General features: G+C 42.9%; 1 protein-coding gene across 1 annotated transcript in view; it reads right to left on the bottom strand.

The window, feature by feature from the left end:
• The window catches only part of FBXO21 (F-box protein 21), a 70,323-nt gene that overhangs the window by 20,991 nt on the left and 21,607 nt on the right, over positions 1-27,725 (bottom strand). The window contains exons 5-11 of the mRNA XM_030218189.1: positions 26,157-26,303; positions 25,161-25,297; positions 21,864-22,000; positions 19,864-20,040; positions 15,055-15,187; positions 12,098-12,288; positions 4,000-4,157 (exon numbers count right to left, since the gene is read on the bottom strand). Coding sequence (XP_030074049.1) covers positions 4,000-4,157; positions 12,098-12,288; positions 15,055-15,187; positions 19,864-20,040; positions 21,864-22,000; positions 25,161-25,297; positions 26,157-26,303 — 1,080 coding nt within the window. The remainder of the gene's footprint in view (positions 1-3,999; positions 4,158-12,097; positions 12,289-15,054; positions 15,188-19,863; positions 20,041-21,863; positions 22,001-25,160; positions 25,298-26,156; positions 26,304-27,725) is intronic.

Raw genomic sequence — 27,725 nt, 5'->3', positions numbered from 1 at the left:
ACTTGTTATTGCACAGAGCAGTGCTCACGTGAACAGACAGCAATGTCTATCTGTGCAACAGATTTCAGGGATAAAGTGTTAGAGAAAACAACAAGGTAACCGATCTGCAAACTCCAAGATGGAAACAACAAAAAAAGCAGATACAGTGGGGGAAATAAGTATTTGATCCCTTGCTGATTTTGTAAGTTTGCCCACTGACAAAGACATGAGCAGCCCATAATTGAAGGGTAGGTTATTGGTAACAGTGAGAGATAGCACATCACAAATTAAATCCGGAAAATCACATTGTGGAAAGTATATGAATTTATTTGCATTCTGCAGAGGGAAATAAGTATTTGATCCCCCACCAACCAGTAAGAGATCTGGCCCCTACAGACCAGGTAGATGCTCCAAATCAACTCGTTACCTGCATGACAGACAGCTGTCGGCAATGGTCACCTGTATGAAAGACACCTGTCCACAGACTCAGTGAATCAGTCAGACTCTAACCTCTACAAAATGGCCAAGAGCAAGGAGCTGTCTAAGGATGTCAGGGACAAGATCATACACCTGCACAAGGCTGGAATGGGCTACAAAACCATCAGTAAGACGCTGGGCGAGAAGGAGACAACTGTTGGTGCCATAGTAAGAAAATGGAAGAAGTACAAAATGACTGTCAATCGACAAAGATCTGGGGCTCCACGCAAAATCTCACCTCGTGGGGTATCCTTGATCATGAGGAAGGTTAGAAATCAGCCTACAACTACAAGGGGGGAACTTGTCAATGATCTCAAGGCAGCTGGGACCACTGTCACCACGAAAACCATTGGTAACACATTACGACATAACGGATTGCAATCCTGCAGTGCCCGCAAGGTCCCCCTGCTCCGGAAGGCACATGTGACGGCCCGTCTGAAGTTTGCCAGTGAACACCTGGATGATGCCGAGAGTGATTGGGAGAAGGTGCTGTGGTCAGATGAGACAAAAATTGAGCTCTTTGGCATGAACTCAACTCGCCGTGTTTGGAGGAAGAGAAATGCTGCCTATGACCCAAAGAACACCGTCCCCACTGTCAAGCATGGAGGTGGAAATGTTATGTTTTGGGGGTGTTTCTCTGCTAAGGGCACAGGACTACTTCACCGCATCAATGGGAGAATGGATGGGGCCATGTACCGTACAATTCTGAGTGACAACCTCCTTCCCTCTGCCAGGGCCTTAAAAATGGGTCGTGGCTGGGTCTTCCAGCATGACAATGACCCAAAACATACAGCCAAGGCAACAAAGGAGTGGCTCAGGAAGAAGCACATTAGGGTCATGGAGTGGCCTAGCCAGTCACCAGACCTTAATCCCATTGAAAACTTATGGAGGGAGCTGAAGCTGCGAGTTGCCAAGCGACAGCCCAGAACTCTTAATGATTTAGAGATGATCTGCAAAGAGGAGTGGACCAAAATTCCTCCTGACATGTGTGCAAACCTCATCATCAACTACAGAAGATGTCTGACCGCTGTGCTTGCCAACAAGGGTTTTGCCACCAAGTATTAGGTCTTGTTTGCCAGAGGGATCAAATACTTATTTCCCTCTGCAGAATGCAAATAAATTCATATACTTTCCAAAATGTGATTTTCCGGATTTAATTTGTGATGTGCTATCTCTCACTGTTACCAATAACCTACCCTTCAATTATGGGCTGCTCATGTCTTTGTCAGTGGGCAAACTTACAAAATCAGCAAGGGATCAAATACTTATTTCCCCCACTGTACGTGGATAAAAAAACTTTATTTAAAATAGGTTAAAATAAAATTAGAAAGCCCGACACAGGCCGTATTTCGCCCAACTGGGCTGCATCAGGGGCTAACAGATATCTGTCTGACCATATAAATCCTGAAGAATCAAAACCGTATTTGTTGAACTTGAAATGTGAAGCTGATTAAACCAAAGATACTTCGAAATTGAAAATTATTATAATGCCGAGGCTCGACATCAAATAGGCCTGTGTCGGGCTTTCTAATTTTATTTTTACCTATTTTAAATAAATATTGTTTTTTTAATCCACGTATCTGCTTTTTTTTGTTGTTTCCATATTAAAGTGTTAGAGGACATCCATTTGTAGACTCCTGAAGCAGGCCGTTGTGGCGTCTTTGAATGTTTAAAAAACAAAAAACTGTGTTTTCTACATCATCTAGCCTTATCCTTTTTCTGGTGTCACCTTTCCTCTGTTTGCTATATAGTTTTTTGGGAGGGACTCTGTTCTTCTGTTTTGTGTTGACGGCACTCTTAACAAGGCATCTGCTGTTTAGACTGATGTTGAAAGACAGAACAGAATTGTTTTGGGTTTTTTTCTTGCTAATCATCAAAGGGAAGTAGGTGGAATACAAAAATCACATGAAGAAAAATATACACAATCTCTCTCATCTATTAACATAGGCACAATGACAGTGACGTATCGTTAAATATATCTACTACTACTACTACTACTATTTAGCATTTCTATAGCGCTACAAGGCATACGCAGCGCTGCACAAACATAGAAGAAAGACAGTCCCTGCTCAAAGAGCTTACAATCTAATAGACAAGAAATAAAGTAAGCAAATCAAATCAATTAATGTGAACGGGAAGGAAGAGAGGAGGGTAGGTGGAGGCGAGTGGTTACAAGTGGTTACGAGTCAAAAGCAATGTTAAAGAGGTGGGCTTTCAGTCTAGATTTAAAGGTGGCCAAGGATGGGGCAAGACGTAGGGGCTCAGGAAGTTTATTCCAGGCGTAGGGTGCAGCGAGACAGAAGGCGCGAAGTCTGGAGGAAAAAGCCTGAATGAGCCAAGATCCGTTTTAACTCTTGCAATACTATCATAGTTTTGAGCATTTGGGCTATTACTTGAGAAAGCTAAGTACAATGATCTCTGCCCTTGAAGCAGTTTCTGAAGAGTTAAGCGCTTTTAAGAGAAGTAACTAACGTGAAATCACAGGAGGTTTTTCATGCCCATGATAGTACTGCGACCGTTTTTTTTAACCGAAAAGGTTAAAGCGGATCTTGGCTCATTGAGGCTTTTTCCTCCTAGTGTTTCTTCACTGTTAAGATAGCTTCAAAGACATACTCAACGATATATCAAGGCTGTTGCACATATGTTATGTTTCAACAATTTTTATTGATGATTCAGCATGTTAAACATTGACATAAGATTCAACATATGATAATTTAAATAACATACTTATATGAATAAATCCTTAACTTCTATCATCAAGGTTTTTTACAATTTTCTCCCCACCTCCCCTCAAACCTTTGTAACTGTAAACAAAATGTTAGTATTTTTATTTTTAAAAATGAACAAAGTACTGAATTCAAATATTAACTCATAATGTGCACCGTTTAATATTGTCCTATCTAGATCTCATTGCACATATGTTAATAGGTGAGAGATACTGAGTATATTTTTTCATGGTTTTTTTTTCTTCTTGCAACAGAACTGACTGGTCATCAAGTGTTAATGCTTTTATTGATATTTGTAATGCGCCTTTGCTCTTTTGTTTGTATATGTGAATTTGAACCCCGCCTAGAGCTGGGGATTAGACATTTTAACACAAATATTTATTAAATCGGGAACTTAGAGGGTCTTTTGCTAAGGCTCGCTCACAAATTGTGGGAGCGCTAAACGTTAAGAGATGCCAATGCATTCCTACAGGCATCTCTAACGTTTAGCGCCCATGTATTCCTACGGGCATCTCTAACGTTTAGCGCCCCCACAATTTTAGCGCGCGCTAAAAACTTGAGTGCGCCTTAGTAAAAGACACCCTTAGACCTGCCTACCAATTTGAGAAGGAAGTACTCCCATTTGAGAGAGTATAAGAGTCACTTGGGCAACATTCAAACCCACAAGCCTAATACAGAAGCAAATGTCACTACGTTTCTGTGAAATGGTTGGGTTAGTTCAGTACATGACAAAAGGCATTTCCTGTCCTTTGCCTTACCACCCTTATTTTTTTTTTTTTTATATCTCTCTAAATTAGCATATAATCGATTGACTGACCTTGAGCTGCATATCGACAGGATCCATCCTCCACCAGCACGTTGTAAAACGGCTGACTGGGCCCATGGGGCAGGCTGTGGACACCCATGTTTCTAATCCACTCCAATCCCATCATGCATGTAGGGTCCCATCCGTAGATTACACAGCTGTAACCATACCTTAAATAAAGACGGAACTGAAATTAAGAACCACTGATGGACATTTTCACTTCATTCTTGAATGCAAAAATTATAAGCCATGATAACAAGGAAGATGTTTCACTCAGTGTGGAAACTCAAAAGAATTAAACCTTTCTTCCCCAGGGGAATCTTTCGTAATCTAGTACAGTCAATGGTACTGAGTCATTTAGACTATTGCAATGGTCTTCTTGCTGGCTGCAAGGAACAAATCATCAGAAAACTTCAAACTACCCAAAACACTGCAGCCAGACTTGTATTTGGAAAAACAAAATACGAAAGTGCTAAGCCCCTAAGAGGAAACTTACACTGGCTTCCTCTGAAAGAATGTATAACTTTCAAAATATGCACTCTGGTGCATAAAATAATTCACAGTGATGCTCCGACCTACATGTTAGATCTTATTGACCTACCACCCAAGAATGCTAAAAGATTGGCACACACATTCCTAAATCTTCACTTCCACAGCTGTAAAGGTCTAAAATATAGATTAATACATGCATCCAGCTTTTCATACTTGAGTTCACAAATGTGGAATGCTTTACCATTGGACCTGAAAATAATTCGTAACCTAATTAACTTCCGTAAAGCACTGAAAACACATCTCTTTAATAAGACATACCATAATGACTTATAATTGGAACTGTAATTACCCATCATCTACTTAACAATCGGATTATTTTCTCCCTATATCATACTGTCTAATTTTATTATGTAATCCATGTTCAATATGTGATACCAATTGTATATTTTCCCTTTTTTACCTGACTGTTCATTTAGCATTCATGTTCTATATATATTACCAATTGTATCTGTACTCTGAAATGACATAAGTCATGATGGAAAATTGTAAGCCACATTGAGCCTGCAAATAGGTGGGAAAATGTGGGATACAAATGCAACAAACAAATAAATAAATACATAGGGACAGGCTTATGTACCTCAACATGTATGCGCTGGAAGAGAGGAGGGAGAGAGCAGACATGAGAGAGACATTTAAATATCTCAAGGGCATTTATGTACAGGAACAAAGACTTTTTTAACTGAAGTAGAGCATATGACAAAGTTAAGAGGGAAGAGGCTTAGGAGTAACCTAAGGAAGTATTATTTCACAGAAAGGGTGGTGGAGGCGTGGAATGGCCTCCCGGTGGAGGTGGTGGAGTCGAGGACTGTGTCAGAATTTAAAAAGGCATGGGATAAGCATGTGGGATCGCTTAGGAAAAGGAAGAATTAGGGGTTACAGAGGATGGGCAGACTGGATGGGTCATATGGCCTTTATCTGCCGTCATGTTTCTATGTTTCTATTCAAGCATTTGAAGTGGTGCTTTGCAAAGAGCAGAATAGTGTTTATCAAATCTAATCCAAAACTACTCCCCAGCCCTACACTTCTCCCTTATTAATTACAAAAACAAAGAGCTTTAGAGGATTCTTTATTTCACACTGTACAACAGAGAAGCACTGTCTGATAAATGTCAGGCCTACAAAAAAAATAAAAGATGTTACAGAAAGTGATTTTTAATAAGGCGTACATACAACTGTAGTCAAATTGGTCTCAAACTGGCAGAATTAAGGTCTCGTTTCTAGAAACTAGATGACCTGTGGAAATCTAAAGGAAGAAAATGCCTGCCTCTGCATAGGAAAGCAGAGAGAGACCCTCTCGTCTCACTCAGAGAATGTGGGTCAACCTGTGCGTCAGGAGCCACGAGTGTCAAGAGACTTACACCTGGGTTACATTAGAGTAAAATGCCTAAATGGAGGTGATTTTAAAAAGAGTTATGAGGTGTAAAAAACACATTTACATAAGTAAAAGGACATCTACGTATAAGCAGCAATTTCAGGACAGGTGCAACTTAAATGTAAACTACCCTAACAACTCTCTTCCTTCTTCCCTCTCCCCTTCCTCAATCGCTACACATTACTAACTGTATCCGATATCCTGTTATGACAATGTTATCAAATCTATGTAAGCCACACTGAGCCTGCAAATAGGTGGGGGAATGTGGGATACAAATGCAATAAATAAATAAATAAAAACTCCATGGCACACAGAAAGTTGAAAGAAGCATGTTCTAGGCCATCCTTTACAGGATATACAGTGGGGGAAATAAGTATTTGATCCCTTGCTGATTTTGTAAGTTTGCCCACTGACAAAGACATGAGCAGCCCATAATTGAAGGGTAGGTTATCGGTAACAGTGAGAGATAGCACATCACAAATTAAATCCGGAAAATCACATTGTGGAAAGTATATGAATTTATTTGCATTCTGCAGAGGGAAATAAGTATTTAATCCCTCTGGCAAACAAGACCTAATACTTGGTGGCAAAACCCTTGTTGGCAAGCACAGCGGTCAGACGTCTTCTGTAGTTGATGATGAGGTTTGCACACATGTCAGGAGGAATTTTGGTCCACTCCTCTTTGCAGATCATCTCTAAATCATTAAGAGTTCTGGGCTGTCGCTTGGCAACTCGCAGCTTCAGCTCCCTCCATAAGTTTTCAATGGGATTAAGGTCTGGTGACTGGCTAGGCCACTCCATGACCCTAATGTGCTTCTTCCTGAGCCACTCCTTTGTTGCCTTGGCTGTATGTTTTGGGTCATTGTCGTGCTGGAAGACCCAGCCACGACCCATTTTTAAGGCCCTGGCGGAGGGAAGGAGGTTGTCACTCAGAATTGTACGGTACATGGCCCCATCCATTCTCCCATTGATGCGGTGAAGTAGTCCTGTGCCCTTAGCAGAGAAACACCCCCAAAACATAACATTTCCACCTCCATGCTTGACAGTGGGGACGATGTTCTTTGGGTCATAGGCAGCATTTCTCTTCCTCCAAACACGGCGAGTTGAGTTCATGCCAAAGAGCTCAATTTTTGTCTCATCTGACCACAGCACCTTCTCCCAATCACTCTCGGCATCATCCAGGTGTTCACTGGCAAACTTCAGACGGGCCGTCACATGTGCCTTCCGGAGCAGGGGGACCTTGCGGGCACTGCAGGATTGCAATCCGTTATGTCGTAATGTGTTACCAATGGTTTTCGTGGTGACAGTGGTCCCAGCTGCCTTGAGATCATTGACAAGTTCCCCCCTTGTAGTTGTAGGCTGATTTCTAACCTTCCTCATGACCAAGGATACCCCACGAGGTGAGATTTTGCGTGGAGCCCCAGATCTTTGTCGACTGACAGTCATTTTGTACTTCTTCCATTTTCTTACTATGGCACCAACAGTTGTCTCCTTCTCGCCCAGCGTCTTACTGATGGTTTTGTAGCCCATTCCAGCCTTGTGCAGGTGTATGATCTTGTCCCTGACATCCTTAGACAGCTCCTTGCTCTTGGCCATTTTGTAGAGGTTAGAGTCTGACTGATTCACTGAGTCTGTGGACAGGTGTCTTTCATACAGGTGACCATTGCCGACAGCTGTCTGTCATGCAGGTAACGAGTTGATTTGGAGCATCTACCTGGTCTGTAGGGGCCAGATCTCTTACTGGTTGGTGGGGGATCAAATACTTATTTCCCTCTGCAGAATGCAAATAAATTCATATACTTTCCACAATGTGATTTTCCGGATTTAATTTGTGATGTGCTATCTCTCACTGTTACCAATAACCTACCCTTCAATTATGGGCTGCTCATGTCTTTGTCAGTGGGCAAACTTACAAAATCAGCAAGGGATCAAATACTTATTTCCCCCACTGTATGTATTCTGTACTGTAGAAAAGCAATACAACTATACCTCAGAAGATTTTCCCACGGGCATTTACTGTGATGTGAAAAAGTGACCCCCCCCCTCCCCCATCTCCTGATTTCTATTATTGCACACGTACCACACTGAATGGTTTTGGTTCTTTAAACAAAATATCAGACAAAAGGAAACCCGAGTAAATACATTTTTTTTAAAGTAGAGAGGTGTGGTAGCCGTGTTAGTCCACTCTTAAAGGTTATCAATAGAAATCAAACAAAATAAAACATGGAAAAGAAAATAAGATGATACCTTTAAATAAAAAAAGGTATCATCTTATTTTCTTTTCCATGTTTTATTTTGTTTGATTTCTATTGATCACATTTTTTAAAAAATTACTTCATTTATTTAAGAAATAAAAGTTATCCAACACCCGTATCACTGTAACAGAAGGGGTTTGAAGAGCAAGATGAAAGCACATATGAGTTTATCTTGTTGGGCAGACTGGATGGACCGTGCAGGTCTTTTTCTGCCGTCATCTACTATGTTTCTATGTAAGATGATGGTCCCATCAGAGCCTAAGGCGAGATGGGAGTCCAAGCGTGAGAACGTATTCTTTTGGTTGGCCCTATTGTTATGGAATAGGTTCGCAGTCTCATTTCAAGCAGAAGCAAAACCTGAAGTGTTTTCGGCAGACTTCTGAAATGTGTTTCTTTTTTCAGGCCATTTGACCATCTGCCATTACTATTATTGTGATGTTATGACTGTCTCTGGTTTGACTGTGTTAGGGCTTTCCTATTTTCTAACTGGAGTTCTATTTCATTTTATTATTTATTTCAATATTGTAAACTACCAAGATCCGATTAAGCTAGGCGGTATATCAGATTCTAATGTGACCCTTACATTGAACATCTCCACTTTAAAAGCATGGGTTTTTTCAGTGGAAGGTTTCTGAGAGTCTATCACGACGTCCTGGATAGGTTGCTGGGACCCTGGGAGAAGAAACTGGGAATTGGAGGTACATAAGTGTTGCTAAACTTAGGAAGCCCAGCATCCTGTTTCCAACAGTGGCCAATCCAGGCCACAAGTACCTGGCAAGATCCCCCAAAAAAGTACAAAACATTTTATGCTGTTTATCCTAGAAATAAGCAGTGGATTTCCCCCAAGTCCTTTTTAATAATGGCTTATGGACTTTTCGTTTAGGAAGCTAGGCAAACTTTTTTCAAACCCCGCTAACTTAATTGCTTTTACTACATTCTCTGGCAACGAATTCCAGAGTTTAATTACATGTTGGGTGAACAGATATTTTCTCCGATTCATTTTAAATTTACTACTCAAGAAGTGCCGGGTTCTTGAGAAGAGGGAAGCAGGTCTGTTGAGGCCAGTAGGGCACAAGAGTATCATAACCAAATCAATTACTTAATCAGGAAAAAGTTCTTGCTCTTTCGGAAATTAAGACAAATATGTAAATACTTTCAGGAAGACCAGTTCAAAATAACGGTGCAGTCAATCTTTTTGAGTCAACTGGACTACTGTAACATCACATACTCGGAATGTTCAAAACAACTTAAAAAAAAAAATTCAAACAATACAAAACCATGGCATTTTGTTTAATTTTCTCATTGAAGAAATTTAATAATTTGTCTCAATATTACATTGAGTTGCACTGATTGTCGGCAGGTGCCAGAATTTTGTTAAAGTTGTCATGTTTTCTTATATGGCCTGGTTCCACCTTATTTTTATGGACATTTTAGGGATATTCGGAAGGGAACTGACAATTTTCTTTTCCCTCCCCTAGGGGTATAAAAAGGTTGAAATTCTTTGAATATTTGTTATCTTTCCAGGCAGCTAGGATTGGAGAAGAAATTTCAACTACAATCAGATTATCTGGCTCCTATATGGAATTTCATCATAGTATAACAATTGTTTAGGAAATATGTACTTAATTCAGTACAACAGCGTTAATTAGATTGCTGTAGATTAAGATATACTTTTTTTTTTCATTTTGTAAATCGTTACGATTATTAAGTGAACAGTGTGGTAGGGAAAGGTTTTTAATTTTTATTTTGTAATTTCTGCTGCTCTGAACTGAAAGGCTAGTGCAGGTTATAAATTTCTTTTATCTTGCCGCACCTTATGCCTGGAATAGACTTCCTAAGCCGCTACGCCAAGCTCCATCTCTGGCCGCCTTCAAATCCGGGCTAAAGGCCCACCTGTTTGATGTTGCTTTTGACTTCTAACTTTTCACTTGTTCGTAACCTTTATCTTGTCTTCCTCTCTTCAATAGTCCCTTATCCCTTATTTGTCCTGTCTGTCTGTCCTGAATTAGATTGTAAGCTCTCTTGAGCAGGGACTGTCTCTTCTTCATGTTCAATTGTGAAGCGCTGCGTATGACTGGTAGCACTATAGGAATTATTTGTAGTAGTAGGTATTATTATTATCATCATGATGCTTCTGTTTTCCTGGAACTTGTTTATGAGAGAAATTGAAGGGTAAACAGAGGAATAACCGAGTCATGGAATTGCCAGGGCATCTGTGCTAGACATAATAGGAAAATAAGAACCGAACAGAGAGGAAACTTTGCATTCTCTTTGTTGACAAAAGGTTAGTTTAAGGCATTCCCCGTTTCTGAAAGAGGGAACTCAAGAGTTGCATCCAAGGATTAGTCAGGAGGATGAAGCACTTTGCTAAGTTTGTCAGCTGATTCTGAGGACGGGGGATGTAGGTGGCCTCTATCTAGGATGCGATTGGTTATGGCAGAGTGCAGAGAGCCTGTGTCCCTTTGACAAGTACAGAGAAACTGTGAAGGCAACACAGGAACACTCGCAGGGCACAGAAAATTGCCTAGAGTTCCAAGTCTTTTATGTGAAGAGCTGTCTTGAATCTTGAGCACACTCTCTGTGACAGCTAGACCTTAATAAATCTTGGAGTTGGCTGAATTTTAAACTATATATCCAATCTTATGGAAAACAGGCTAAACAGAACCGCTGGTTCCTGAACATGCCATAGAGCAACAGCAATGTTGGGAATTGACAAGTTTGGAATATGAAATGTGGAAAAAAAGTCAGATGGAATTCCTGTAGAACCCTTTTCATCATTGTTTGGAGAGGGAACTTGAATATCAAAGGATGTAAAAGGCCATCTACTTTAGATGAAATGAGTCCAGAGGAAGCGAATGACCGGCTCATGCTTGAGTAGAAAGAGGATAACAGCAAGACAATGAGATCTGAACGTCTTTGTCTGTGCAGGCGTGAGACAGCTCAGCAGGCTGTGGTGGCAAGGAACCTCAGATGGGTTATTTCAAAAACCTTTGACAAAATCTGTAAATATCTTTTGAAGAAAACTGAGAATGCTCTGGAGCCTGGAAAAATGAGTCAAGATGAAAGATGAGAACTGATCCACCAAGGACTGAACTTGGGGTGGGACTTTGGGGAGGGAGGACTGCTGAACCTTTAAAGCCCTGTACTGGGGGGTTGGGATATGTGGCCATGACAAGCCCCCTGTGGGAGGGGCTCCAGAGGGACCTCTGATTTGGAGGGCCTTTAAAAATGAAGCCTGCCATTTGCTAACTTTTCAAGGTGCTGCCAAAGCCTGGAATGCACGATGCTGTGGCAACCCATAAAAAATTCTATGTAGAATTTAACTAGTGAAGTTAATGGGTCAACAGTTCATTTGCATCTCCTAGCTAAATTTCACAGAAACAGGTACTAATCTGGGAACATCACTTAGGCTCCCATGAATTTGAAGTGTCTCTTCTTAGGCTTTTTACAGTTATTTTTACTTTTTATAGACTTCTTCCGAATTGAGCTGGATTTACTCCTCAACTACAATGGATGCAGTTTTTTGCTTATGGTTTTGCTGTAACGATTCTTCATTTAATACTCTTACTCAGTATTTATCATAATGAGTGTAATTTTACAGTAATTTTGATACTTTAGAATTATACTGTAATTTTTGGATCTAGTTCTATTTTTAATATAGACTTTGTCATCTTGCACTTCATCTCAAGCTTTGTGTTAGATGATTAAAATCAAAATCTCAATTTACTAAAATAAATAATGAATAAGTGGCCAAACCAATCACTTCTGCCCCTTTCACCTACCACGTTGGTTCTGACATTAGTTCGTTAGATGTGAACTATTCAAACTGAACATTGGTTTTGGATTTTTATCTCATCAAATGCATAGGAAAGCAGAGACAGCAAAGTAGATGCAGACTGATGTAGAAACGCTTTGATGCCGTTGCCACGCACCTCTTGTGTTTCATGATGAGTCCTATGGAGAAGTGGATGCCTCGATGTTTCTCATCAGAGTGCGCTTTGACTTCTGGTCCTGTATCTTGCTTCTTGCGCTCGATATGTTCCAACGTGTGCTGAACTAAATACCCCACGGCTCCATGCTGTGATGGGTCCAAGGCTTGGATATGCTGCAGGATGTCTAAAACCTTACAGAGGAACAAGAAATCAAATATGCGTACATAAATATATATATATTTTTTACTTCCCTTCCATTATTTTCTCTCTAAAGTTTATACTTGAGGAATATGACATGGATGAAGCTGGATTTGATTACTCACCTTTCCAATCCAGAGCTTAAGTTACATTCTAAGTTTACTTTAGGGCTGTTGATTGATCAAAGGCTTTAATGGAATGGGCGATCACGATTAAAATTTTTAATCGCAGGGCCGGTCGCATAAAGTACCCCCCTCACATTTTCACCTCTAGTGCAAAATATAGACTGCAGATGTCAATTCTCAAAACTGACGTGGAGGGGCATAATCGAACGAAAACGTCTATCTCCATGGGCGTTTATCTCCGAGAACGGGTCCGTGAAGGGGCGGACCGAACCGTATTAAAAAAAAAAAAATAGACGTCCATGTTTTATTCGACAATTTGTGAGCTGGGCGTTTTTGTTTTTCAGCGATAATGGAAAATAAAAGCGCCCGGCTCAAAAACGAACAAATCCAAGGCATTTGTTTGTGGGAGGGGCCAGGATTCGTAGTGCACTGGTCCCCCTCACATGCCAGGACACCAACCGGGCACCCTAGGGGGCACTTTTACAAAAACAAAAAAAAAGGTAAAAGAGCTCCCAGGTGCATAGCACCCTTCCCTTGTGTGTTGAGCTCCCCAAATCCCCCTCAAAACCCACTGCCCACAAGTCTACACCATTATTATAGCCCTAAGGGGTGAAGGGGGGCACCTACATGTGGGTACAGTGGGTTTGGGGGGTTGGACGACTAATAAGCATTAAGCAGCACAATTGTAACAGGTAGGGGGGGATGGGCCTGGGTCCACCTGCCTGAAGTCCACTGCACCCCCTAACAACTGCTCCAGGGACCTGCATACTGCTGCCAGGGAGGTGGGTATGACATTTGAGGGTGAAAATAAAAAGTTGTGAAACATCATGTTTTGTGGTGGGAGGGGGTTAGTGACCACTGGGGGAGTCAGGGGAGGTCATCCCCGATTCCCTCCGGTGGTAATCTGGTCATTTAGGGCACTTTTTGGGGCCTTATTCATGAAAAAACAGGGTCCAGGAAAAATGCCCTAAATTCTAGCTACAAACGCATACTTTTTTTTCATTATCGGCGAAAGGCGCCCATCTCTGTTCGGGTGATAACCATGCCCCAGTTCCGCCTTCACCACGCCTCCAACACGCCCCCGTCAACTTTGTACGCTTCCGCGATGGAGTGTAGTTGAAAACGTCCAAGTACGGCTTTCGATTATACCGCGTTATTCGTTTTTGTGAGATAAACGTCCATCTCCTGATTTAGGTCGGAACTTGGGCGTTTTTCTCGTTCGATTATAAGCAGGATATTGTACTAAACTGAAAATAAAATCATTTTTCTTACTTTTGTTGTCTGGTGATTTTATCTTTCTAATCATCTTATTCCCTGTCTCTGCTCTGAACTCTATTTCCAGGGCCTCCTGTCTCCTCACTATTTATTTTCTCTGCTCCTCCCCTTCTTCCCCTATAACATCTTTCACATCCAACTTCACGATGTGATTAATCGAGTTAAAAATATTAACACAAGCAAAAAACATTTTAATGCGATTAATCGCGTTAAATGAGCAGCCCTCGTTTATTTATATTTGATCCTCGAGTTTTTCTAGGTGGCTTACATAAATTATCCATAATAATAGCTAACGAAAGGAAATATAATCATTGATAGGAAAGGAGAGTAAGATCAGCAGATCTCAAACAAGCGCTGAAACCTTCCAGGGAGAGCAGCTACTTCCCTGCCCCACTGTTCTTAAAATGCGAGGGCTAAATGTATTAAAAGAAGTGACTGCATTAACATCTGTTATTTACTAATAATGCGCTTTATCAGTATTAATGGCCACTAACACTGTACTGCACTTCAGGAAATCTAATTCCAAGTTTGCACCCGATTTAACAGAAGGCGAAGTAACTTGCTCAAGGTCAAATGAAGTGTCAGAAGTGGGATTTGAACTCTTGCTTCCCTTCGTTCTCAGCCGGTTGCTCTAACCAATCTGTATGTTATCACAGAACTGTAATGTCATCTGTTCATCCATATCAATTCACCAGCTCAATACTGCAGTAACCTTGCCCTGATACTTATTCACCAGCTAGTAACTCAACAAGAACAATTTTACAAAACTTAATATTTGGTTACTTTCTAACAAACAAATTTTGCTTCTGCCATCTAGAGGCAACATTCCTAAAGCAGTGGTGTAGCTATGTGGGGCCTGGGGGGCCTGGGCCCCCCTATCAACGACCCTCTCGACCCCCCTCCCACCATCGCCTGCCTGTGCTGGAGGGGGACCCCAACCCCCGCCAGCCGAGATCCTCTTCTTTCTGCAAAAGGCTTCCTTCTGTTTCTGACGTCCTGCACGTCATCTGCAATGCTTCGTTCTGTGAGTCTGATGTCCTGCACGTAAAACACACAGGAAATCAGAAACAGAAGGAAGCCTTTTGCGGAAAGAAGAGGATCTCGGCTGGCGGGGGTTGGGGTCCCCCGCCAGCAAAGGCAGGCGACGGTGGGTTGGCGGCGGGGTCGGTGGCGCCGGGGGGGGGGGGGGGGCTAAAATGCACCCCCTCACCTCGGGCTCTGACCCCCCCTCCCGCCGAAGTTTGGCTACGCCCCTGTCCTAAAGAAGTCAAGATCAGATGAAAATCTTGGAGGACATTTCTTGTTTCACAATTAATTAATCGATACTGAACTCCGAGGCCTCTACGACACACATCATACCTTTTCTGGCCAGATTCCCAGGTGGAAATAGAGTCGTGCTTGAAGCATAAGATGTTGCACATTGTCAGGATACATAGCAAGGTAAAGATCCAAAGAATCTCTCAGCAGTTGATAGGACGGATCACTGCTCTCCCTACAAAGAGAAAATTCAGACACGGTAGTGAAGAAAAAGTCACAAGAACAGCACCGACAACAGGGGTGTCCGTGCAAGTGATTATTCTGTAAATACCAAATGCAGCTGGACACCAAGAAAATGCAGCAGAAAAAGATACAGAAATATTTCCCATCATTTTGGTCTGATTAAAATAAATTTTCAAGCACACCTGGATAGGTTGCCTATAAAAGCTGCATCTTATGAACTTCAGAAGGAAGCTCTCTTTGGTGCAATGCAAGTACTGTGATGGTTTATTCAGCATTTATGACACTGCTCTTAATGCACTCGCATACCACTGTGGGGCAAATCAAAATCAAATCAGGACAAAGGAACGCCATAAACTGTCAGAAAAAGATGGACCCCCAAAAGTGAAGAGGACAGGTTCAAACACAGGATTAACATAAATTATAGAATTGTCAAGGTGCAGGTAGATTCCCAGCCAGAAAATTTTAAATCAAGTCAGGAATTGCCCGAGTAAATAAATGCGATTTCAGCCTAACTTTGAAATTCGCAAATATCGGTTCAGCCCTGACATCTCCTAGGAGTGAGTTCCAGAGCTTAGGGCCTAGAAAATAGAAAACAACGTCAACTACATTCTAAAGTGGGCACGAGAAGGGTTCGGCAAAGAAAAAGAATTAAGAACATAAAAATAGCCATACTGGATCACACCAATGGCCCATCTAGCCCAGTATCCTGTTGTCCAACAGTGGCCAAGCCAGCAGGGCCACCGAGAGACTGGGTTGCCCCGCCCCCCCTGAGGTCATCGCCGCCGCCATGGTCCCCACCCGCCCCCCCACATCGAAATCATCACAGCGCCTCACCTGTCACCTCGCTCCGTGACTGAAAGCGCAGCAGCGGAAGATTGGATTCGTCTCCCTTCGGGCCTTCCCTCCGTGTGTCCCCGCCCTCGCAGAAGTTACATCAGACGAGGGCGGGAAAGAATTCGAGGTTCAAAGAAGAGCCACCAACATGGAACACAATTAAAAATACTGGGAATCATTCTTGACAAACACTTAACACTAAATAGCCAAATATCAGCTGTAACAACAAAATGCTTCAGAACACTATGGAAACTGAGACGGATCAGAGACTATTTTCCTAGACAATCATTTTGGATAATAGCACAATCGACAATACTTTCAAAACTGGACTATTGCAATGCAGTATACATTGGCTGCAAAGGAAGTGCACTGAAATCGCTGCAAACCACCCAAAACATGGCGGCAAGGCTAATTTTCAAGAAATCGAAATATGAAAGAGCCACCCCACTACTAGAAACACTGCACTGGCTGCCAATCAAGGCAAGACTGACCTTCAAAGCGAGCGCCATCATCTACAAAATACTAGCTGATTTGTCCCCTGAACGTATGTTAGAACTGGTAGACCTATCCCCAAGAAATGCGAAAACCAGAAGCTACCTACTTCTCCACCTACCCAACTGCAGAAACCTAACTTACAGATCTATCTACATGGCCGGATTTCTCAGTACCAAAGATAAGAAGCATCACGAACTATTTTCAATTTAGAAAAGAACTAAAAACATACCTCTTCAATCAAATAATTTAGCTATCAATGTTCATTTCGATTACTAATCACAAACTATCCTTATAAGTTCCAACCAAAATGTCAACTGTAAGCCATCACAAGTCTCAACTGAACTGTAAATTGTAAACCAATATTGTAACTGTTAACCAGAATGTAATCTGTAAGCCATTTTGAACCGAAACATGTTTTTGGACAAAAGTGGGGTACAAGAATGCATAAATAAAATAAAATAAAATAAAGGGGATGGAACTCCTCTCATATGGGGAAAGGGTAAAGAGGTTAGGGCTCTTCACAATGGAAAAGAGACGGCTGAGGGGAGATATGATTGAGATCTATAAAATCCTGTGTAGAACAGGTAGAAATGAATCAATTTTTCACACTTTCGAAAATGCAAAGACCAGGGGACACTGAATGAAATTACATGGAAATAGTTTTAAAACAAATAGGAGGAAATATTTTTTTTTTACTCAAATAGAGCTCTGGAACATTGCCAGAGGATGTGGTTACAGCGGTTAGCATATCTGGGTTTAAAAAAGGTTTGGACAAGTTCCTAGAGGAAAAATCCATAGGAGATGCACATGGAAGCCATTGCTTGCCCCAGAATTGGAAGCATGAAATTTATGTCAGAGAGCCACAAAAAGCACAAGGCCTTCAAGAGTGGGGACGTCAACTCAATATTTTATTAATCAGACCCAACACGGTTGGTGTTTTGGCAAAGCTGCCTGCGTCAGGAGTCTAATCGCAGTCACAAACTTCTAATTTATCGGTCAGTCAATGGAAAGATACAATCTTGCCGAATCTTTAAACACTAAAGAGATGCTAACAAAATGCATGGGAACACGATATTCCTTCAAAAATGCTGCACGCACACGTCTGAGCTGCCGTGGACTTGCAGAATATCGCTGTGGAGCTCTTTTGAAGATGGACGTCGTTTTGCCAATACAATTAATCGAGTGACTGCCTACGACTACCCCGGAAGCAGGTCTCACGGACCGAAACGCCTTTTGCTTGATGTGGGCGTCGAACAAAAGTTCTAATAGTTGTGTTCTGGATGCACAGATAAGCGAAGTAGTCGCTTCTTCCATTATTTTTTTTTTTTTTAGAGACTTTGCAGTTTTGCAATTCTTTTGCAGTAACACTTTTGGTTTTATGGTATGATTGTTTTATACATAAGGGAAGATAAGACAATTGAGGCAAATGATTGGTGAAACCATGAGGGCTCAGGATCTGGAAGGTGCTCTATAGGACATCTAATAGCTCATTATTTGTTGCAAATATCTGATGCCGTCGTCTTGAATTCACACAATAAAACAATATTAAAACACTAGTAAAAAAAAAAAAAGCCCGTTTCTCATTGAAATGAAACGGGCGTTAGCAAGGTAATCACCTTCTGCCATTAATGTTTTTAAGAGAAGTTCCAGCGTCCCCTCTCCCTCCCAGTTCCAGGGTCCTCCCTCCCTCCGAGTTCCAGGGTTCCCCCTCCCTTCTTCCCAGTTCCAGGGTCGTCGTCCCTCCCTCCCTTCCAGTTACAGACCCCTCCCTCCGAATTTTAAAAGTCATCCTGACTTACCTCGTCGGGTTTACAGCGGACGGCAGCAAAAGCGTGCAGGCTCGGCACTTACTTCAGTTTTCCCTTCTCTGTCTCTCAGCTCTGGTCCCGCCCTCATTTCCTGTTTTCGCAAGGGCGGGACCAGAGCTGAGAGACAGAGAAGGGGAAAACTGAAGTGCCGAGCCTACACGCTTTTTACCACACGAGGTAAGTCAGGATGACTTAAAATTTGGAGGGAGGGGGCCTGGAACTGGAAGGGAGGGAGGGATGACGACCCTGGAACTGGGAGGGAGGGAGGGAGGGGGACGGACGACGACCCTGGAACTCGGAGGGAGGGAACGAACTTCCGGTGGGTGAATATTATATGCAGCCTTCCCTTAGAGGGCGGGGCATTGAGAGCGAGTGCGAGGTCTGTGGTTGGTCCCTTCTCCTTCTGACGTCGCGTTTCTTTCCCCGGCAATTATACAGAGTTCCCTTGAGGGCGGGGCGATTACGAACCCTACACGGCTTCACTGCCACGGAGTCAGCTTCAGAACGTTGGAGGTGCGAATTATTATATTAGATATTCATGAAGACAGAAAATTAAATACAGAATGAGTTTTTTTTAGTAAGAAGTGTTTGACTCTGTTGCCACGTAGATTGTAAGCTCTTTGAGCAGGGACTGTCTTTCTTCTATGTTTGTGCAGCGCTGCGTACGCCTTGTAGCGCTATAGAAGTGATAAATAGTAGTAGTAGTAGTAGTCTCTTGTAACCAGAGCTAATGTTGTGATGTCATAATGCCTCAGGCCACCAATAAGAGCCAACCTCATCAGTGATGTCACAATGGTTTGATTGTCCTATACTTGGCTCACTTTTATTACATAGCTCTTTGAGCAGGGACTGTCTTTCTTCTATGTTTGTGCAGCGCTGCGTACGCCTTGTAGCGCTATAGAAATGCTAAATAGTAGTAGTAGTAGTATTTTTCTTTGACATTGTTCATTGTGGCGTGCTTTTTCTTCCCGCCCCCCCTTTACATTATGTATATACTAACTGGGTTTTTTCCAGGTACTTAGGACCTGGACTGGCCACTGTTGGAAGCAAGATACTGTGCTAGAGGGACCATTGGTCTGACCCAGTATGGCTACTCTTATGTTCTTATGAATGGATTAATGAGCATGAAAGAACGACTGACTGCATCAGGATTGGCTTTGGTGGTGAACTGGAAAGCCAAAACATAAAAACTGCCTTCAGTAGTCATAGGTGGGCGAAGTCAGATCTCAGTCATTTTTCTCTGGCTCCATCGGCTGGCAGGGAACATCACCCACTGGTCTTGGCTGGTCTGGCACGGATGATAAAGGAATTTCTCTTTTAAAACGGGTGTTCCTACTGCAATTCTGGGCAGCCCGTTATAAAATTTCCTGCCCCATCTACACTTGGTGGATTAAAAACCAAAACAAAACCACACACTGATGTAAAATAAATCCTTGGGATGCGCTTGCAAAAAAAGATACTTTTTCTGTAGTGATTTCTAAAGTCTGATCTTTCAGCACATGCAGGAAGGAAAAAAAAAACCCCAACATACCGCTTTCCCAAGCTTAAGAGATTCCCCACCATGCGCTGCAACACCTCTGTGATACTGACGGAACCATAGAACTCCTCGGTCACATGATGGCCGATCAGGTACTCGCACTCTCTTACTGTCAGCTGCTTCCCATTCCCGAAGGCATCAATATATACATAGTCTGAAATGTCAGAGCCCCTAATGAAAGAAAGAACCACAAGAAATCATCATCACAGGATTACTCAATTAACTCCAAGTCTTTTCTCAGTCCCGGGCTAGCCCTGATGTTCTTGGTTTATGTTCTGTATTTGTTAAGAAGGAAAGATACACAAAAGTATAAATTTGACCGTTCAGTCATCATAGAATTTTTAAGCAATTACCCCTTCTAGGCATTGTATAAAATGACTATCCTTGATAGTTCCAATTGGTTCTTGCATTGTTGTCATCTGTGATATCACAGCCAATTAAACGCCTTTCTAGATGGGGTAATTTGCAACACTGCGCCAACAGGGAAGTCTCCCAGGGGCTGAGAGATGCGCAGGGCAGCAAATGTTGCAGGCAGGAGGGCAAGTCCTGCAGATATGGATTTGTAACAGGCTGTTTTCTGAAAAGAAAAAAAAAATCATGGCTTTTCTTAAATTAACGAAGGCCCAACTGGCTGCTCTAAAAGTAGGTTTTATCCAATTTTTTGTAAAACCGCTATGGGTCACCATTACTACAGAAAAACACACTTTCTGATGTTTACATAGATTCTTTTGCTTAAGTGCCTCCCAGTTAACATATTTTTAAAAACATTATGTCTGCACAGGGCTGTCCAAAAATACTAGGACTGGGGGCATGTGATGAAGCTACAATGTAGTAAATTTAAAACGAATCAGAGAAAATTTTTCTTCACTCAACGTGGAATTAAACTCTGGAATTCGTTGCCACAGAATGTGGTAAAGGCGGTTAGCTTAGCGGAGTTTAAAAAAAGGTTTGGATGGCTTCCTAAAGGAAAAGTCCATAGACCGTTATTAAATGGACTTGGGGAAAATCCACTATTTCTGGGATAAGCAATATAAAATGTTTTGTATTTTTTGGGGATCTTGCCAGGTATTTGTGATCTGGATTGGTCACTGTTGGAAACAGGATGCTGGGCTTGATGGACCTTTGGTCTTTCCCAGTATGGCAATACTTATGTACTTATGGCTCCTCCCACGACCAAATGGCTTGGATTTGGCCGGGTTTAAGATGGCCGCCATTAGTTTCCATTATCGGTGGGAAACCAATGGCGGCGATCTCTACCGGCAGCCATCTCTAAGGCCGGCCCCGTAAAGCAGCCAGCCATCTTGTTTCGATAATACGGTCAGGTATGCCGCATTACGGGGCCGGCCTTAAGAGATGGCCGCCCATATAGATGGCCAGCCTCGTTCGATTATGCCCCTCCACGTTATTCTGGCAGCACAGTCAAGAAATTTCCCACAGGGCTCCTGATTCAGCACTGAAAGAAGCAGTAAAGGAGGTGGCAAGGGAATGAGGACAGTGCAGGGTGGGGATCTGGTGAACAGCATTCAGGTTATAAATTCATGATTGAGGAAGACATAGTAGGATTCAGCAAGGGACTGGATAAGAGAGATGAATAAGAACAAACAGATGAAGACAACATGGATAGCAAACTTGGGATGCGAGGAAAGAACCGACAGATGCCTTGGGGATGAGCTCAGTAGTTTTGTTACATCAGGTTAACGTATATGAATAAAACCCACCATCGCAAGAGGCCTCAAATAAAACCTGCTACCGTTTGGCCTCTTCACATCCAGCAGTTGAGACCTTTTGTGGTTTTTTCAAATCAACTCTGCAGAAGACATTTATCTGAGACGAGGATGTGACTTCCATGAACTTTTGCTGCTTCCAGTGAGAGAGGTGGTGTTAAAGACTCGTAAGAAAATCTTCCCACTTTTCTGTACCACACAAACTACTTTAGGGAAAAAAATTTAGCCAAAGCCACTGCTTTACCCGATCAACTGGATTAACAACCTCACCCATTTGCCACCTGGCTCCACCTCAGCAGAAAGTGACTAGGAAAATTGACAGGCTGGAGATGGACTCCGAGTTGCCGAGCGATTGTCAGGTACAGAACGGATAAGCTGATTGGAATTCCAGTCCTACGGATTAACACCTGAAAAATAAGACCGGTATTAAATGCTGTTTATGGGAGGATCTCACTTTTAAACCTTAAGAGGAAAAAGAAGAATGTTAGAACAGCTTCATTGATACTCTACAGTGCAAACGGATTGGATTCTGGGAGAAGTTACTGGCTCGTAAGTATAATACTGTTAAATTTATTCTTTCAGCTTGAACACAGTCTTTCCGTAAAGGCCTAGGTAGGAACAGAACATGCAATGTAACCTACAAATTTAAAAATTCAAAGAAACTCAATAATGACATACCATCCACATTCATAAAATAAAAAAAAATCATTTAAAAAAGCCACGCACAGATCAGCTATGTTAGCACATACAGAACATTACAGATGAAAATTGTCCCTGAAACGTTACTCATCATACTGGAAAACAAAAGAACTAGAAGGTACAAACTTCAATGTGAACTAAGCAACTCTAGAGAAAAATCCTAAAATCTAAATCATACACCACCACCAATAACTCACCACTATGGGGACAATTTTATAACAGAGCACCTACAAAAATTTAAGCACACAACTATGTTATCCCACCTTTTGGGTCTTTAGCTTCCCAAAATTATTCCCAGTGGTGCAGAAATGTTCTCACACAGGTGCAAATGTATGTGTGTATCTGAATATTGCAACTTCACCCATACTATAACCTTGGAGTACCTAGATGTCAGGGGCGTAGCTAGGTGGGGTCACAGGGGCATGGGCCCCCGCAGATTTGGCCCTGCCCCCCCTGCTTTCACCCCCCCCCCCCCCCCCGCCGTGAGGTACCTTTGCTGACAGGGGTCCCCAAACCCTACCAGCAGAAGTCCTCTTCATCGCCGGTCTCTGGCGCGTTCCTGATCTGGATTCTGTTTCTGAGAGTCTTGACGTCCTGTGCTGAAGGGGACTCTGGCTTGCAGGGGTTGGGGAACTCTGCCAGCAAAGGTACCTGGTGGTGGTGGTGGGTGTAAAAATTTGCCCCCTCACCTTGGGCTCTGGACCCCCCTCCCGCCGAAATCTGGCTATGCCCATGCTAGATGTATAAAATGACCTGCTATAACAGGGGACCTAGCTTAAGCGGGCTGGAAGGTACCTATTTGTCTTTATAAAATACTAGCATCGCACTTACCTTGCAGACATGACCCCCTGTCATTCTGTGTAGATTATTGAAGTATTTTATAATTTATGCAAATATTCCATCCACACTACACCCCCAGGAACACCTACAGCAAAAGCATGCAGGTGCACTTTATTGAATACATTCTTACGCTTCACACAATTTTATTATCAATGTAAAACCCCAGGGGAGAGAGACTTCAAAATGCAAAAACAAACAATAGCCAAGCCCTGTATGGGTATACAGCACACTCAAAAAAGGATTTATTATAAAACAAATTACAGAAGGGAAACAAAATGAGAATTCATTATAGGCTGTTGCCACAGCCGAGCTAAATTTTCAGTGAGTCTAGCCGTAACAACGGCTCACTACCACACGCTATACATCATCAATACTCCTTACTCTGTAACCCTTCAAGCTTTAATTTCTTAGACATAAATTCAAAGATATTCAAAAACTTTAATGAAAATATCTGTAACCCCTTTAACAAAGGACAATCAAATGTGTATAAAAATAATGATGCCAAAATGTTGTTCAAACATAGCGGAGCACCAGACATTGGAGACTAACAGACAGAGGTGACATCTTAAAAGCTTCTGTTTCCTCACTCCCTGGATGTCACCCCTGTCTGTTAGTCTCCAATATCTGCCTCTAATTTGGATTTGCGTGTGATTCTATAAAGATCCGCACCCAAAATCCTCTCCTGCGCAGGGCGGGGCGTGAGCGCATCAAGGAATTACACGCAGTGTTACAGAATTTGGGGGGCTATGCGCCAAGTTGCACCCCAGGATTTACAGCACGTTTTGGTTGGTGTTAAGTTGGGCGCCGGAACACACGCTATGCGTTATTCTATAGGGAGCTCAAAGTTTCCTGCCACCTACTTTTCGGCTCTACATGCAGGCAGGCAGGCAGGCAGGCAGGCAGGCAGGCAGGCCCCCCCCCCCCCCCCCCCCCCCAGTAAAGATGGCCCTGCACCCTACATATTTACCAGGGGTGATATGATAGAAGTCTACACGATAATGAGCGGAGTAGAGTGGACAGACGTGAAGTGCTTGTTTACACTTTCAAACAACAATAGAAACAGGGGACAGAAGATGAAGCTAGAATATGGTAGATTTAAAACCAACAGGAGAAAGTTTTTCTTTACTCAGCATGTAGTTGGACTCTGGAACTCGTTGCTGGAAAACGTAGTGACAGAAGCTGGCCTTACGGAGTTTAAAGGGGGTTTGGACAGATTCCTAAGAGAAAAATCCACCAAACATTATTAAAAACTAGTAAGAAAGGCCCATTTCTGAGGCCAATGAAACGGGCGCTAGCAAGGCGCTTTCGTTCCCATCCCCCTCCCCTTGATGGTGGACTTACCCTCCGTGCTTCAGGGTGGTCGTGGGCGCCCCGTCCCGCCCGGCGATGTAGAGAGTGGCTGGCTGGCTCCCTCGCTGCCTGTGACCTACAGCTTGCCTGGCTTACTCCCTCCAATCGTCGTCGCGTAGTACATCGATGTATGCCCCACCCTCGCGTCAAACGTGATGACGTTGAGGGCGGAGCGATGCGATTGGTCAAGTGTCATAGCTCCGCCCTCAATGTCATCACGTTTGACGCGAGGGCGGGGCAAATAGTAATGGGGCTAAATTCCGATCTCTGGCACCTCACAAACCGGAAGTTGCAGCTTCATTAGAACATTGAGGTAGGCAATTATGTGCGGAAGGGGCGTGGCTGTGGGTGGGTCTATCAGTGAGAGTGGTGCATGAGTGACAGTGAGTGGTGACAGCCTAAGTGCAGGGCTCCAGGGTTTCCCTGCCAGAGTGAGCTTCAGAATGTTTGAGGTGCGAATGAGAATTATTAATATAGATTAATTTTGGCCGCTGTCAGAGACAGGATGCTGGGCTTGATGGTCCATTGGTCTTTTCCCAGTATGGCACTGCTTATGTTCTAATGGTCTGGAGAGATAAGGAATGTCGCATGTGCAACTTTTCACCTTGTTTTCTTAGCTTTGGTTTCTTTTCATGCAAAGTTAACAATCTCTTTTGGGAAGGCCCCAAATACACATACCTGGTGGATATAGGAGTTCAAAGGATTGTAATAATCTGCCTTATTCCCTCGGTACTTTAACTGCACATACAGGACACAGTTCAAGGCATCCAGTACCTGTTGCTGTAACTCTACGTCTTCCAGAAGCAAATGTTCACCTGTACAGAGTAAAACTAGCAATTACACAGAGCAGCAGGTGAACAGACACCAAAACACATTTTCCTTTGGGTTCGATGTTCAGTTCAAAGTTTGTCTTCTCATCAAGTTAACATTAAAGTGCTACAGTGTACGACCCAAATCATTTCCCCACTGCACAGCGACAATCCAGTGGAAGAACAAGCATGTAGATGATACACAGCAAGAAGAAATGAAGGAAGCAAGTGAAAAATGCCAGAAGCTTGTTACTTTGTGTTAATATTTCAAGCTTTTTCTCGCCTGGAAGTTTCCACCTGCTCAGTTAGAATAAGCCTTTGTTCACGAGTCCCCAGGGTTTTATTCCCTATTTTATAGCCTCTCCCAGCTCCCTTAGCCCTCACACTGCAATGATGAACCTAACCAGAACTCACAGACCTCAGCTCCCTCAAGAACACAGTAAGGTAGATACCAAATCTGGCCACTAGGTGCTGCTGGTGTGCAAGGGCTTGGGCTTCCCTTCCTGTAAAGCTGTGAACAGCATACTCCACTGGCCCAGAGATCAAACCAAGGGTCTGTATGACAGCACACAGTGCCACCGCTGAGCCAAAAGGCTGGCCTCTATATTTTTAATTTAAATCTCTACATTAGATCAGAAAATTACCATCTATCGCCAGTCTATGATGTGTCCTTCATTGTATGCCAGTAATGGTGTGTGTGTGCGCACTTACCTTGGATAGCGTTCTGTATAATGTTGACATAATATGAAATAAATACAGCATGGAACATGACATACATTCATGTCGTCAGTCTGCTCTGCTGAATAAGTATCCTGCCTTTAAAACAGAGCATGCTCCAAGAACAGGTGGCCCTCAGTTTCCATACCTGCTTTTAAAGACAAACTGGGGTGCCTGCAGTTTTTCATTTGTAGCACTTTTTTAACTTTATCCAAGATGTCTCCAATCTGTGACAGGACACTCTCTAGAGAGATATCAGATAGGGGATTGCAATACTGGTCAATTAAAACAGCACCTACAAAACAGAATACAAAGTGTACTTATAAATTCGATATGAACGATTCTGTTCTCTCTCATCCCTTTTATCACCACCTATAGCTCCTGTAACGCTCCTAAAAATCTCACATGTGCCTTCATTTCATTGCATTATTGTGTTTATAAACCCCCTACCACTGCATATATAAATACTTGGTTAAACCTCATCTTATGCTGGGTCTCATTTTCGGACAGCAAAATCTTGTGGTCTTCTAATGACACTCTGCATACAATTAAGATCTTTGGGGTTTTTTTTTTTTTTTGTTACATTTGTACCCCGCGCTTTCCCACTCATGGCAGGCTCAATGCGGCTTACATGGGGCAATGGAGGGTTAAGTGACTTGCCCAGAGTCACAAGGAGCTGCCTGTGCCGGGAATCGAACTCAGTTCTTCAGTTCCCCAGGACTAAAGTCCACCACCCTAACCACTAGGCCACTCCTCCACTGTTGCTACTATTTGAGATTCTACATGGAATGTTGCTATTCCAACATTCCATGTAGAAGTCGGCCCTTGCAGATCACCAATGTGGCCGCGCAGGCTTCTGCTTCTGTGAGTCTGACGGCCCCCACACGTCCTGCGCAGTCTTCTAAATTCCACGTAGAATCTCCAATAGTAGCAACATTCCATGTAGAATCTCCAATAGTATCTATTTTATTTTTGTTACATTTGTACCCTGCGCTTTCCCACTCATGGCAGGCTCAATGCGGCTTACATGGGGCAATGGAGGGTTAAGTGACTTGCCCAGAGTCACAAGGAGCTGCCTGTGCCTGAAATGGGAATCCAACTCAGTTCTTCAGTTCCCCAGGACTAAAGTCCACCACCCTAACCACTAGGCCACTCCTCCACTGTTGCTACTATTTGAGATTCTACATGGAATGTTGCTATTCCAACATTCCATGTAGAAGTCGGCCCTTGCAGATCACCAATGTGGCCGCGCAGGCTTCTGCTTCTGTGAGTCTGACGGCCCCCGCACGTCCTGCGCAGTCTTCTAAATTCCACGTAGAATCTCCAATAGTAGCAACATTCCATGTAGAATCTCCAATAGTATCTATTTTATTTTTGTTACATTTGTACCCTGCGCTTTCCCACTCATGGCAGGCTCAATGCGGCTTACATGGGGCAATGGAGGGTTAAGTGACTTGCCCAGAGTCACAAGGAGCTGCCTGTGCCTGAAATGGGAATCGAACTCAGTTCCCCAGGACCAAAGTCCACCACCCTAACCACTAGGCCACTCCTCCACTGTTGCTACTATTTGAGATTCTACATGGAATGTTGCTATTCCAACATTCCATGTAGAAGTCGGCCCTTGCAGATCACCAATGTGGCCGCGCAGGCTTCTGCTTCTGTGAGTCTGACGGCCCCCGCACGTCCTGCGCAGTCTTCTAAATTCCACGTAGAATCT

The sequence above is a fragment of the Microcaecilia unicolor genome, chromosome 11 (genome assembly GCF_901765095.1).
Source record: "Microcaecilia unicolor chromosome 11, aMicUni1.1, whole genome shotgun sequence".
Lineage (NCBI taxonomy): Eukaryota > Metazoa > Chordata > Amphibia > Gymnophiona > Siphonopidae > Microcaecilia > Microcaecilia unicolor.
Note: the sequence above shows the minus strand (reverse complement) of the source record. Positions and strands in the feature narration are given on the sequence as shown.